We start from the raw sequence: 14,929 nt of genomic DNA on the forward strand, positions 1-14,929 counted from the left end.
CCCAGCAATTAATTGTTTTCTCACATTTCCCACATACATGTTTTTTAGCACAACCCTTTGTTATGTCACTCCCTTCTTCGATCGACAATTTTACAGTTTTCAATCTTGTACTACTAAGTGTTCCTTCCTTTGGGAAATCATGATATTTGATCAACTTTTCTATATCTTGCATGCATCTTTGGCCATATAATTTTCTCATTTGACAAAATACCGGTGTCTCGTATTCAGCTAGCTTGCTTTGGGATTTCCCCATATTGGCAGTCTGATTCTGTGGCTTTTCGCGCGCGCGCTATTAATCTGTTGGACGTCTCCGTACAGATCTGATCTCTTCACCCAAGATCAGCCGGGCGGACGCTCTCAATTAGCGCCCTATTCGGGACCACACACAACTCAGTCCCTGGACTGCACACAACTCAGTCCCTCTAGTCCCCGACCGCACACAACTCAGTCCCTCTTATTCGCCCACGTGATTTCAGTTTTTTTTTTTTTTTTTTTTTTTTACCTCGTAAAAAACATCAGTTCACGCTGCATTTGCCACAGATTCAGACTCCCCTTATGGTTTGTCCCTATCAATTCAATTTTCAATTTAACCAAATTCTATTTTAAAAAAAAAAAAATAATTCTTCCCCTGAATTTTCCAAGTTTGTCTCTTACCAGAAGCTCCCGTTGCCGTCTCGGGTTCTTTTCTCTTGATTCCAGTGGTCGTCCTCCCGGACCTACACAGCGCCGGTCCCTCGTCCCTGAATCTAAACGGGGTTAGGGCTGACTTGGGTCAGGATTGCAGGTCACCGGTGCTGCCCAGGTCCAGAAGGTCCGTCCAAGGAATCCCACTTCTGACACCAAAATTGTTGCGGCAAAAATTAATTAGCTGACATCACTAGTAAGAGACAAACCTTAAGAGAATTCACTTTATAAAGATTTTATTTCTTGCAAGAAAGAGTCCACAGTCGACACAACCATACAATGTCTGCCCCGAGTGTGAACTAAGGACACAAGAGAACCCACAAACATTTATACCCCCAATGTTTGAGCAACTCTTCTCAGTACTTTTCCATACAGGGTAAAAGTGACAATACACATACACAAATGGCTAGTGACAATACACATACACAAATGGCTTCCCCTTCTGTCTTAGAACTAATTTAATTAACAAGCAGGAAACACAATGGTCCCCCTTCTGTCTTAGAACTTATTTAAATTATCCGATACCCTAGGTTCGGGAAAGCTATCAGTTTGGGTGTCTCACCATTACCCCCTGGGTTTCAACAGACGCTGTGTCTGTTGAGCTCAGAGAGGTGTTTTGCATAGCTGAAGCAGATATTGACTTCTGTGTGAACTATTAAATTTTTCCCCAACAGCTGTCAGTCATCGCCGATGTAGTTTCCAGTCAGAACACTTTTCACACAGCAGGATTTTGAATCGCGACAGGTCCAGATATTTAGCATTTCAAATATCTCACGGGCATCGGCGACTTGCCGGCAATTCTCTCAGATCGCGTCTTTGCTCATTCACTCTGCGTGATTGAGCACAGATTTGCCTGTGATTTTGGGCATTTGTCGGCGATTTCTCAAAACCTGTCGGCGAGCCAAAATCAGGCTAAAATCGTGCAGTCTGAACTCAGCTTTACTAAGCCATAAGTAATCTGTAGTGAGCTCCAACTCACTAACTCTTGTCATTTTATGGAATAGACCTTTTGCTGCCAAACAGCCCTGACCCATCGAGGCATGGACTCCTTTAGACCCCTGAAGGTGTGCTGTGGGATCTGGACCAGGATGTTAGCAGCAGATCCTTTAAGTCCTGTAAGTTGTGAGGTGGAGCCTCCATGGATCGGACTTGTTTGTTCAGCACATCCCACAGAGGCTTGATTGGATTGAGATCTGGGGAATTTGTAGGTCAAGTCAACACCTCAAACTCATTGTTGTGCTCCTCAAACCATTCTTGAACCATTTGTGCTTTGTGTCAGGAGCATTATCCTGCTGAAAGAAACCACAGCCACCAGGGAATACCGTTTCCATGAAAGGCTGTACATGCTCTGCAACAATGCTTAGGTAGGTGGTACGTGTCAAAGTAACTTCCACATGGATGGCAGGACCCAAGGTTTCCCAGCAGAACATTGTCCAAAGCATCACACTGTCTCCGCCAGCTTGCCTTCTCCCCATAGTGCATCCTGGTGCCATGTGTTCTCCAGGTAAGAGACGCACTCCCGGCCATCCACGTGATGTAAAAGAAAACGTGATTCATCAGACCAGGCCACCTTCTTCCATTGCTCCGTGGTCCAGTTCTGATGCTCACGTGTCCACTATTGGCTCTTTTGGCGGTGGACAGGGGTCAGCATGGGCAGCCTTTTGTTTTCTCTGAACGGTTTACCAGCAGCGAGCACCCAAGAAGCTGGTGCTCGGCAGTCTGCCTGTTTTTGACTCTGTGGCTATAAATAAACTGTAGCAGAACTGCCCATTCGCTTCTGTGTCCTCTGCTTTCCATGATATTTAAGTCTAAAATCATTTTCTAAATTAGAGAGAGGTTGGCAGGTATTTAGCAGGGCATTTCCTCTGAGGAGAAAGGGAAGACGGTGGTTGAAATCACAGGTAATTACAAATCATGTTTCACCAAAAATACAGTTTTGTACCAATTTTATATTATTTCACAACAGTATAATTTTATTTCTGCTTTCTTGAATACCACTCTATACAATAACACTTTCATCATTTTAACTACTTTATAATCATCAGTATGTCAAAAATTAAAGTTCCTTTGGTCAGCCATTTTTCATTTCTCTGTGAACACTTCTTTTATATAACCATTGAAAATTAAACACTAAACTCATTTGTCATCGTCACGCATGTTATTTTAGTATCATTTAAATTGTAATTGTTTTACTTGACACAAATTATCACTGTCATAACATTTTTATCACATTTTCACTTTTATGAACATATATACCTGAATTATAAGAAAAAACACGAGGACAAGCAAACTTTAGTGGTTTTCTCTGATGTATCGCTCACCAGTAAAACAATGTTCACTCAAATCCTGCTCCGATATGGAATTTCTGTAGTGTCTGACACCGGTGCATACATACTATAAAAGACTTGCCAGGCGCGAAAGCTTGACAGGTGTAGCAACGGTAACTAAGGAGGGCGGGGCTTAGTGAAGGGTCCATTAGTGTGTCCCAAATTGTAGTGTGTTGAAATGAGTATTCCAAAGATATCTGGATCTGGTCTACTAGTTCTGAAGTGTGGATCCATGCACAATCTAATGGTTGATATTGCCCACAACCCACACGTTAGCCGAGGATTAGATTAGAATTACAAACACGAGTAAAAAGTGTTAAAAATCTACAAACACGGTGGACGCGCAAGACCGATGGCTGAAGAAGAGAGGTTTAGATAAAGGGGTTTGATTGAGTGATAATCAGTATCTAACCTGATGAAAACATATTTATTCAGTGTTTTCCGCATTATATTTTATCTTCAACAGCACTGTTAACTTTTATAAAGATAAGTTTGACTTTTAAACGCATCATTAAACACATTAGGAGAGTCTCTGCATGAAAGACACTTGTTAGATTTTGGCTCCTAAGGCGTGCCTTATCCCAGTCCTCTTAATTGGCAATTAAATAAGCAATCACTCAGCGCTGAGGGAGAATATAGTCTCAGTTTATTTATCAGAAAAGAGAGAATATATAGAAAGAGCACAAGGGGTGTAGTATAGGTTCGGTTCAGCCAATGAAAGAGAGAATACATCATATAGCTCATGGTATAGGAATGTGATACATATGGAAAAAACAAGTCTAAATATGGTCATCTCCTGGTCAGTTATCCAGGCAGCTTCTTGGGATCCCAAAGAGATTCTCCTATATTTGTAATACAAAAAGCAGGGACCATTCCCTGTCTCCCATTCAATCCTAGCAGAGCCTTGTTCCTTATATGGAAATGGTTCCGGTACATAAAGAAAGCCATATGTTAAAACATAGGATACAGCTTCAACAGAGGACAAAAGACCCTCTGTTCACTTTCCTTCAATGCTGAGTCCAACATAAAATCTATCAACACTCGACTGACTCTGCTGCTTCTACACTTTTCTCTGATACGGTAGGAAATTCAGTTAAATGTGGATTTTAATTGTGACAAGATGATTGACAGGCCCAAAGCTTGCTTACTATTCTGCTACACACTCAGAAGTATGTACATTTTCTTCACAAAAAGAGTACATACTTCTATAGCGTAGTGGTCAGTGTTCTGTGTTTATTTTCCCATGTCACATGTTCTTTTGTTCAGTTTTCCCGCCACTAGTTTGTTCCCTTGGTTTCCCTGATTTGAGTTTATTTGTCCCAAGTGTCCATTGTTAATTAGCCTTGTTTGCCCCTTTGTCTGACCTGTATATATTCCCTGTTTTCCCTCAGTCTTTGTCGATTGTTGTCATTATTTCATGTCTTTGTTGTGCCATGTATGTTGATCTTGTGCATTTGTACATTAAAGTCCTTTTGATTGGAGCTGAGGTGGCTGAGGACCACCTGCGAGGCTTAAGGCAGAGGGGTTGTCCGTTGGAGAGGCATGTGGAGGAGTTTTCTGAGCTCTCAAGTTAAATATGGAGTACCGCAAGGCTCAGTACTAGGACGTTGCTTTTCACTCTGTACATGCTACCCTTGGGAGATATCATTAGGAAGCATGGCGTTAGTTTTCATTGTTATGCTGATGATACTCAGCTCTATATTTCTTCACGCCCTGATGAAACTTACCAATTCCCTAAATTAACAGAATGTATAGCTGATATAAAAAACTGGATGACCAGTAATTTCCTACTACTAAATTCAGAAAAAACTGAGATTCTAATTATTGGACCGAAAACTTCTTCATGTAATAATCTAGAATACTGTCTAACACTTGATGGCTGCATCAATAAAACAACTATGCACATCCATGTTCAAAGGAATTAACTGGTAAAAAACTACAAGGACTTAAATCAAATTGACCTTGGCATATTTAAGCATATGTTTATTATTTTGTTTGTACCATTAATATAAAACTCTCCAGCATAAACAAACAGACTCTTGTACACACCCAAATCACTCTGTGACTTCAACTGCACTATTACAGCATACATAAATGCATTATTTGATGTTAAGTTATTTCTCAATATGCACTGAATTCATGAAAATCTCATTTTTATTTTTTTATTTTTCTGTAGGCAACTATGTTCGTTTGGCAGGTCCACGCTTGTCATAGTTATGACACGATCACTTGGTCAATTTACACCAAAAAGCAATCTCTGATAATAATTTTTTATTCAACTTTACTATAATATTCCGCTTCTGAAATGAGCATGACGTGGTAAATCCGTCCCGTGCTAATATGCAGTGTCATGTTTTGCTCATGCTAGCGACTAGCTTGTAGTAGAACAGAACAATTAACCAATTAGTGACATAGCTGTCAGGTGACCCCAGATGACCCAGAAGCGAAAGTAGTTCATAAAGTTTATTGTTGTCCCAATTAGTAAACAAAAACAGACTGCCAGGCGCAAAACAGCAAACGCGCTGCAGCTGGAGATCAATAGAGTCAACAGAAACTTCCCGAGCCGCAGATCCTCGACAGTAGTCCCGCTGTAGAGGACTGATGGAGACGGAGCAGGCTGGCAGAAAGATGTAACCACGGCATAGAAAGGTGGATCTGTATCGCCGACAGGACAGCAGAGAATAAGGTCGGGCCCCGGGCGGGAACTGGGACAGGGACTGGAACTCATATTTGGAATAATAGCTGCTAAGTTTCGTCAAGCGCAAGAGCGAAGAAAGAGTCACACTCACGTACAACAATTCCCGGACACAGACTAAAAGAAAGAGCAGGGAGAAGTAGGCAGCGCAATCAGCGCAAAGACACAGAACAGGTGCGTGCACGAGAGCGCGAACGCCAGAGGTAACAGGGAACAGCTGAAATCAATGAGATGTGAACGATAGAAGGGAAGAGAACAACAAAAAACACGGGTAATCAAAACTGGATCATGACAATACCTGTATATTTCACTTTCTTTTTTATTTTTATGATACTAAGCCCCTGATGGATTTGACCTTTTCATGATGATGAAACTAAAACACTTAATCCAGTAAGCAGGGGTGACGACATTCCCTGCCTCCTTCTATATCTCATTTCTCTTCATAACATCAGCAGTCACTATCACCAGGAGACTTGATAATCGCAAGTAATCATAATGCTTCAAAATAGCACAAGTATGAAATAATAATAATAATAATAGTACTAATAACATATAAATAAAATAATCTCTTGGTGGGGCGGGGGCTCTCACTGGCACCCCCCAGATGTTTGCGCCCTAGGCGACCTCCTAGTTTGCCTATGCCTAGAAACGCCACTGTTGGGGAAACAAATGATGAGTAAAAATAAAATGCAAATGCTGAGGTGGATTTTTTCTGTGAAACCGCTATGGAAATACAATATATGTACAAACTCTCAAACATTCAAATTAACACACTTCCAAAGAATTACAGCAACTATCAACAAAAAACAGAGAAATGACGTGGACACACAAATGAGGAAGAGAAAAATGAAAAAGGTTTTTGTTTCTTTGTGTTTTTTTTTTAAGAGTGAAATAAACAAATGATGTGATGTCCTGAATGAGAGCAGATATAATAATCACTTTGTTTAAAGACGGACAGAAACATCAGACTCAGGACAGAAACACACGACCTCTAGAGTAAGAACAACTTCATTCTTTAACCACAATTAGACTTTGAGATGTTAATATGGTCTTATTGATTGCGAATCGAGTTATGCTGCTTGTATACTTTAGTTATACTTTTATGTTTAACTTTTATTACATCTACACTCCATTCTCAGATTTCTTCCTCAGAAATGGAGCAAACTCTATATTTCATTCTTCTTCTCATTGGTGAGTGTGTTTGTTGTTTTATTTATGGTTTATAGTTTCATCAGGTTTGACTCTGTTATGAAAAGCATTAAATCAAACCCTCTCTTTCACAGCTCTCTGCTCCGTATCTGAATGTGTTCAGCGTCAGTATCACTTTATAAACATGATGAAGAACTGGACTGAAGCTCAGAGATACTGCAGAGAGAATTACACAGATCTGGCCACCGTTGACAACATGAATGACATGAACGAGCTGAAGAAGAGTGTGAATGATGGAGGTGTTCAATATGTCTGGATTGGGCTGCAGAAGACGGGTGTTGATAAATGGCAGTGGTCTTCAGGAGATCCTGCGCTCTATCTGAACTGGGCTCCTGGACAACCTGAAGGCAGAGATGACTGTGCTTATATGATGTATGGACAATGGAATGATCTTCCATGCAGTGATACTCGGTATTTCATCTGCAATAACAGTGAGTGCAACTATTTAAAATTTCTGTATAGACATGTTTTATCTTTACAATAATTCTACAGATCTTCAATAAATCACCAGCTGCTCAAACAGCTCAAGTGTTTGAATGACATCTATCCAAACCATAAAGCAGCATAAGATTAATGAACAAATTGATTCATGAATCTGTTTGTTGTTCTTAAAGCGAACACAGGACTCGTCTTTATCAATCAGATGAAGAACTGGAGAGACGCTCAGAGTTACTGCAGACAGAATCACATTGATCTGGTCAATGTGAGGAACCAGAATGAGAATCAACAGGTGGCAAACATCATTAGTGATAATCATTTATCTGGATCACATGTCTGGATCGGTCTGTTCAGAGTCAGAGATTTATGGCGGTGGTCAGATCAGAGTAACTCCTCATTCAGATACTGGAATACTGGTGAACCTGATTTGAATATATATGGTGAAAACTGTACAGTGGTTGAACCGAACGCTCAGGGACAATGGTCAGACTTCTCCTGCAACCAAAAATATACTTTTGTGTGTCATGAAGGTGAGCAGATCCTCACAAAACACACACAATCCATCCATCACCTCCAGATATCTTAAAGTAGGGCTGGGCGATATGGCAAAAATGTAATCTCGATAATTTTTTTCCCATATTGATCGATAACAATATGTTTCGATAAATAAACTGTTAATGCTGCCAGCTTTAAAAGAGTATCCCAAGTTCCCAACTATGACTGAAGCCACAAAATTACATTTTAAAGTATAGTTTATTAACAAAAACAGATTACACATTTGGCCTTAAAAATTAAGACAACTTACTAACTTAGCATGTGACTTCTAATTATAAACAAGCCCAAAATACACCGGAACTCTTATTTTGAAATGTCTACACAATTGCAGGCTGATCCTTAACCCTCTACAGCACAGCGTTACCCTCAGGCAACGGAAAGTTTTCTTAAGCCCTATGTTTAGTAAATTTTTCTTTAAATGAATACAACCAATTAGAAAGGTCGAGAAAGTACCAAAGAACAGTTCAGTAAGGTGTTGGAGTCACTATCAAGCACCATTAAGAGGTGGGACGTCCTGTTCTGACACATGGTCACAGGAGCACATGGTGTGAGAAGAAGGCAATATTATTTGCTTTAGTAATCTTATTTAAAATGACATGAACTGTACATAACAAAATATGTGTATGAAGGTGTATGAAGGTGTAGAGAATCCTTTTGTCAGGTTTTATGAAGTTTTTTTTATTTTGCATGTTCAGAAATTCAGTTTTTCTTTTCGTTGCCTCAGGGCAACGTTGTGCGATAAGGGGTACTTTTCGAGGATGTTTTGGACAATGCCTCACATTGGCAACAATGTATTATAAGACGGGAAGATGCAGGGTTCCTGGGTGTGCAGGAACACCCAAAGTGATGTGCAAAAATTGTAACATACACCACTATGTCACAGCAGAGAAGAACTGCTTTTTGAAGTTTTGTACGGAGTGAAATCTTATCACATGAAGTACATTATATGGCATGACATGATACAGACCTATGCATCTATCAAACTTTTTTTTCCAATAAAATGTTCCTAAATGAACCAAAAAATGATTTTTTCACGTGCCATCAACATGTGTGCAGTAGAGGGGTAAGATTCTTACAGCCGTCTAAAACATTTTATATAAAGGCCATAAAGTAGACATTGTAATAATTCATCAACTTGAGTTCATTAGCAATCGCTTGGCATTAATCTGCGCTTTTCGTTGATTGAGAATCACTTTGAAGCAGTCTGAAGCGCTGTTGTGTGAGCTTATAGAACGCGCAACAGCGCCGCCTTGTGACTTTGCAACATACAGCGCTCTTTCTGAAATGTCCGCCACATCTCTGCAGCATATGTGGGAATGTTAGCGGGAGTAAACAGTTCTGACGCACACATAACAAGCAGGTACGAGGGGAGATTTTTTGTATTGGACGGATACAAAAGTATGAGAGGATAAAAATAATAAAAGCATAAATGTGTCTCCATAAATACTTGGACGGCCGGTAAACCTGGGCAGCCTAAGTAACGCTGCATTCACACGGGGCGTCAACGTCAATGCTTGATGCGTGTCTGAAGCATGTGTTGACGCGACCGTTATAGTTATAACAGCCAATCACATTACTTTCCGGTGTTGCACGAACGCAATTGGCTAGTGGCTGCTCTAGGGTATTTGCATAGGGCGATCTGATTGGATGATGCCTGCGTTGGCGCTTGAAAAGTTGAGAAATCTTCAACTTCTGCCGCTTGCAACGGAACCCATAATTCAGTTCGGCAACGCACGATGTCACCCATTCAAAGTAAATGAGAAGCGTTAACGCCGGCGCCCCGTGTGAATGCAGCGTAAAGGCTGATTTATATTTCAGCGTTGAGTGTACGCCGGAGCTATGCCGTAGGTTGTTTGTCCCACGCGTAGCCTACAACGTAGCCTGACGCGCACCTCTTAAAAAATGTAACAATGTGTCAATTCTACATAGATCTCAAGCGCTGTGATTGGTCTGCCAGAACCCCTCCCTCAGGTCAAAAAACTGGTGCGGAGCAATAGGAGAAGAGCGAGCGCTTTCAACTTTCACTCCATAGGAATGAAAAACGTACTTTTTTCAGGGGACACATACAGTCAAACTGCAACAAATGTCATTACCTATTTGCCGCTTCTCTGCCGTTTCTGTTTGTAAGCTTCTCTGACAACATACATGACAAGGTGCTTCTTCTTCGGCTTTTGCCTTGATCCTCAACATGACCACGGACACTGCCTACTAGTGGTCTGCATGCACAACGACACGGACAACAACGCAGAAGTATAAATGAAAACAGACACAGACGCAGAGGCTCCGGCGTAAGTCCGACGCAGAAGAATAAATCAGCCATAAGTCTATGGGTGCGTCTCAATCAGCTCCCTAGTTCAGTAGACAGGGCACTGATCAGGGAGTTGGCCACATTCATTTACATGATATACTGATTCACAATTTAGGAAGCTAGAGAGCAGATTGAGACGTAGGGCATGTGTGGGAAGCACTGTGATGGAATAGGTTGGTTGTGTTGCCAGTCTTGTTTTTCACCGTCCGACAACATATTTTACAGATCGTTTTAATCTGCGCCTGGTCGCTTTTCAAATAACCAAACCACTTCCATATAACTGAATTTGTGCTACCTTTTTGTCAAAATTTCATCATTTTTGAATAATAACTTGAGGTTAGTTTCACTTTCGTCGCTGCTTCCACTCATTTTTGTCATCCTTGTGTCGAGTTTGCTTTGCAATGTGACGTAGGAAATTGACTTTGTTCTTTGATGTGAACGTTAAAAGCTGCATGCTGATTGGCTGTTTTCGCATATTTCTGCTGTATGATTGGCTCTTATATTAATCCATATCAAGTAAAACTGCCTAGAGCTTATCATCGTTATCAACATTTATTTTATCGCGATTCGATATATCGTTTATCGGCACAGCACTATCTTAAAGTTCACACTACATGTCTGACATGACAAATTCCTCCACAGTGTTTGTTCTGCATGTTGTTTTTGATCAGTCTCTCTCTATGGATTGTTTTGTGTCCAGATAAACTGATCCTGATCAAAGAGAATCTGACGTGGCCTGAAGCTCTGAGATACTGCAGACAGAATCGTGTGGATCTGGTCTCGGTTCATTCAGAAGAGATGCAGCGTCGAGTGATGAATGTGGTTAAACAGGCGTCTACTGAGGCGGTGTGGTTGGGTTTACACAATTACTGCAGTATGAACATGTGGCTCTGGTTGAGCGGAGAGATCGTGTGCTATCAGAACTGGGCTCCAGGGAACGGAGTAGAACCGGAAGACTGTCGCCTCGAGAAGAGAAAAGGAGCAGTTCAGTCTGGAGGAGATCAGCGCTGGATCAGCCTTCCTGAAACTCGCAAACTCAACTTCATCTGCAGAAATGATGAGTAAATGTTTGTGTGTTTACTTACATTCACTGTTTTCACTCTTCATTATTTCTCTTATTTACTTGTATTTGTTTTAGTAAGTTCTGAGTGAATCTGCTAACTGCTAAATTTTAATCATAATATGATCTTTTTAAAATGTTTTAACATTAATGTTTAATATTCTTTAGATGTTAAGTGTGTTTTGTAAATCTCTCTGTATATCTGGTGTGGTTTCGTCTCTTTATGTTTTCACTAATCTTATCTATATCAATAACTGGTTGAATGTGAATCTGTGAGCAGCAGCTCTTCAGAATAATATTGTTTGTGTCTCAGAATGAAATCTGGTTTATTCTTAGAAAAGCTGAAGTGAAGGTTGGGTATAAAATATCTTGTGTTTGATCAAAACCATCAGATAAATATGTGAAACAGAACATGAGCTCAAATAAACTCATCTACAGTCAGTATTCTCGCCTCTGATTATTTCCTGATTTTCAATGTCACAATGACCGCTCAAATGACAGATATGCAAAACTTGAATTTGACTTGATCACAGATGGTTATCTGTACAATGATTTCTGATTTGATTTCTTCTGCTTTTGATGAAAGGATTCACACTTTTAAAGAAGTAGGAACCCTTAATATGTGGATGAACTATTAACACAAACAGCAAGGCTCAATTCATTGAAACTGTTGTTCATTTTTGAGCAAAATACCATTCAGTAAGGGCAAAAGCATTAATGATTCACAAATGCACAGTTCAACAAAATTAAACAAAAAAAAAAAAAAAAATACAAGTTTATAAGAAAAATATCCCAGAAATTCAAATACACAATTCCCAATTCAGGGGCTCATATAGCATGACAAAACCTTTCAACAAAAAGAAGTCAATTAATTCAAAAATTGGATTCGGTTCATTCAAACTAATTTGGTGTGCAAATCACAAATTACAGTATTAACTGGATATGCAGTTCACATGAACAATTCTTGACTGAGTTCACAATTCAGCAGTAGCTTATACCTCAGAGTCCATATGCACTTAGACCTTTAAGAATCCTTAAATCCATTCAAACCAGCCTGAATCAAACCAGTTCCCTTTGCAGTTCATAAAGAGTTCCTTCAGCCCTTCAAACAACATTTACACAGTCCCATGGACACTCACCTGACAAACCCATCATGAGAATAAAAAAATATATACTTGTCTGGTCTTGATCAGTCAGTCATTCATCACATGGGAGGACAGACTAGGATCATACCATTGTGTGAAAGAAGGAAGGGGGACACGCTCTGAAAGATGGAGCGATCACAGCGGTAATGATCCCGGTCATGAGAACAGCATGTGGCGAGTAAAACTGCTTCAAATGTGTGTTTTGTTGGCTATAGGCTCCTGAGTGCGTATAATGTAAACAACACGAACGTAGTGAATTCATAAATTCATTATACATCATTCATACGCTATATATTCATTATAGTGATTCAAAAGTTATCCATGGATAATGCAATGATGTATTGTGTGTTTAAATACAGTTGTTTAGCTGACCAATGATAGCTTGTAGATGATCTCCACACAAAAGCTGCGCGTGCTCGTGACTTTATCTCCTCTCACAACGACACGCCTCCAGGAGCTCAGCTGTTTTCGGAAATACTCGGTACAGCATATGTATCTTTTATAAATATGATTAAACTACAGACTTTTTGGAGATATGAAGGATGAACTACTACTCTATAGGAACTCAAGATTAACATGAGATTGGCAGAAACTGTGTCTGATAACCCCCCTTTAATCTAATTAATTGCAAATTTATCAGACATCAAATTTGGCTGAGAAATTAAAAATAATTTTAAGTCAACAAATAGATATTGAAAAAAGTAGATTTTAAAAGAAATATTTTTTATTACTGAAAATAGAATTTACACAAACTTTTGGATCATGAGGTTAAATAAATCATGACTGAATTTTAATTCTGGGGTGAACTATATTTTGATTTTTTGTTATCAATATGGAAATATGAAATTGAAAGTGAACATGGTCAACTGATGTTTTATGAATCATTTTCATAGAGAAGTTAATTTACTGAAGGTTACCAAGAAATCTAGATTAGCCGACTAAGTTTATTAAAAGGGTGATGAACTGAGAAATGACATTTTCCTTGAGCTTTTGACATATTAGAGGTCATCATACTATAAGAATATCCTGTAAGTTTCAGAACACTTTCTTGTTAGTCCAATAAAAGCTTTAATTGTCACCAGACCCAGAGAACGACAGGATTTACAAAGTGGGGATCTATGACGTCAAAGGGCAGCAAGCTCCGCCTCCGCAGAAGAAGATTAATGCCTACTTCATCACTGCCTGTTTAGCCCCGCCCACCGATTCACGCATGACATGCAATAGAATAGGTAGCCTAAGTAACATAGTGGTGCTAAACCAGATCAAGCTACCAAGCAATAAACATGCCGTTGAGGATTACAAAATATTGTGCAGTGCCTGAACTTGACAGTAATTCAACAACATGTCAGTAACTGTGTTAATTATAATGCCTGATCTGATATTAATGATTCATGTACAGTCACATGATCTTTGTCTGCGTGTCAGTAAATCAAACCAGTGACTAAACGTCAACTTGCGTTGTTTCTCTTAGTAGGATGAAAATAATCTGTTATTTAACGGTGATTAAATTATATAAAGAAAGCTCAAAGAAAGCCCCCTTTACAATCGTTGGAGCAACACACGCTGAAGCTGTCAATCAAACAGAGCGAGTTTATCAGTGACTGACACGCAAAACTGCCATTTTATTCAACAAATCTTTTAGTTATATCGCGTTTGCACTGTTAGTGAAGATGGAAGTATTTGTTAGTGTGCAGAAATTGAGTTTCAATGACGAGATTACTGCTTTCATACACTTAATATGTCTGTGATTGACAGGGAGCCACACATGGGGCAAAAGGCACACAGTATTCATACAAATACTTTAGCTAAAATAATGTTTTTAATAATGTCTAGGTTTATACTTGCTCAAAAGAATCACTTTAGCAAAGTTTGTACTATTTTCTGTTTATTTTGATAAAAAAAACAGAAAATCATTAAGAAGACCTTTGTCTGAAAATACAAACATTAATTTAACCGATTCTCGTTTGCTACTTAAATCAACAACATTTAAAAAAAAACATAAAATATTAGATCAAACTACCTCAGAATCAACTTTGTGTTGCTGATCGAGATTGCGTCAAGGATCAGACAAATCAGCAAATTGCGTTTTAAAAAGCGGATATTTAGGAAAGTACTGCGGCAAGTTTTGAGATAGGAGCCGTATTTTTCCATGGATACTCGACCATTTCCATTCCCACAGAAAAATACGATATATTCTTCATTGATTTTAACCAATAAAAATATCGATTGGAGATTTCCGACACGATCTGCACCCTTTGTTATAGTTTGTTTAAGGCCGTTTCTATGGTGATATTTTAATGGCAAACGTCGAGAGCGCATATCCAAGTGATGCGCGAGCACAAATGGCTCTGCTCTCGATCAGAAACATGCGCGCTCAAACTCCAACTCTCCTTGCATCAGATATCAGCAGGAGCATGACTCACAACAACACTCGTGAAAAGAATGTGCTTTTGGGTCGAAATTGTCATCCTGCTGCATGGATATAATGCAAATTAAACATCTAGTTGA

At 39.4% G+C, this 14,929-nt stretch overlaps 1 protein-coding gene across 2 annotated transcripts; it reads left to right on the forward strand.

Moving 5' to 3' along the window:
• Positions 1–6,495: 6,495 nt before the first annotated feature.
• On the forward strand, positions 6,496–11,406 carry LOC125269648 (C-type mannose receptor 2-like). Of its 2 annotated transcripts, XM_048192581.1 has the most exons (5): positions 6,496–6,702; positions 6,846–6,897; positions 6,990–7,346; positions 7,530–7,883; positions 10,917–11,406. In XM_048192581.1, the coding sequence occupies exons 2-5, from the start codon at positions 6,861–6,863 to the stop codon at positions 11,279–11,281; spliced, it is 1,113 nt and encodes a 370-aa protein (XP_048048538.1). In that variant the 5' UTR covers positions 6,496–6,702; positions 6,846–6,860; the 3' UTR covers positions 11,282–11,406. The 2 variants fall into 2 exon arrangements, with proteins under 2 accessions (XP_048048538.1, XP_048048539.1); XM_048192582.1 differs by lacking the exon at positions 7,530–7,883 and having other exon boundaries at positions 6,497–6,702.
• The last annotated feature ends 3,523 nt before the right edge of the window (positions 11,407–14,929 follow it).

The sequence above is a fragment of the Megalobrama amblycephala genome, linkage group LG6, assembly GCF_018812025.1.
Source record: "Megalobrama amblycephala isolate DHTTF-2021 linkage group LG6, ASM1881202v1, whole genome shotgun sequence".
NCBI classification, from domain to species: Eukaryota; Metazoa; Chordata; class Actinopteri; order Cypriniformes; family Xenocyprididae; genus Megalobrama; species Megalobrama amblycephala.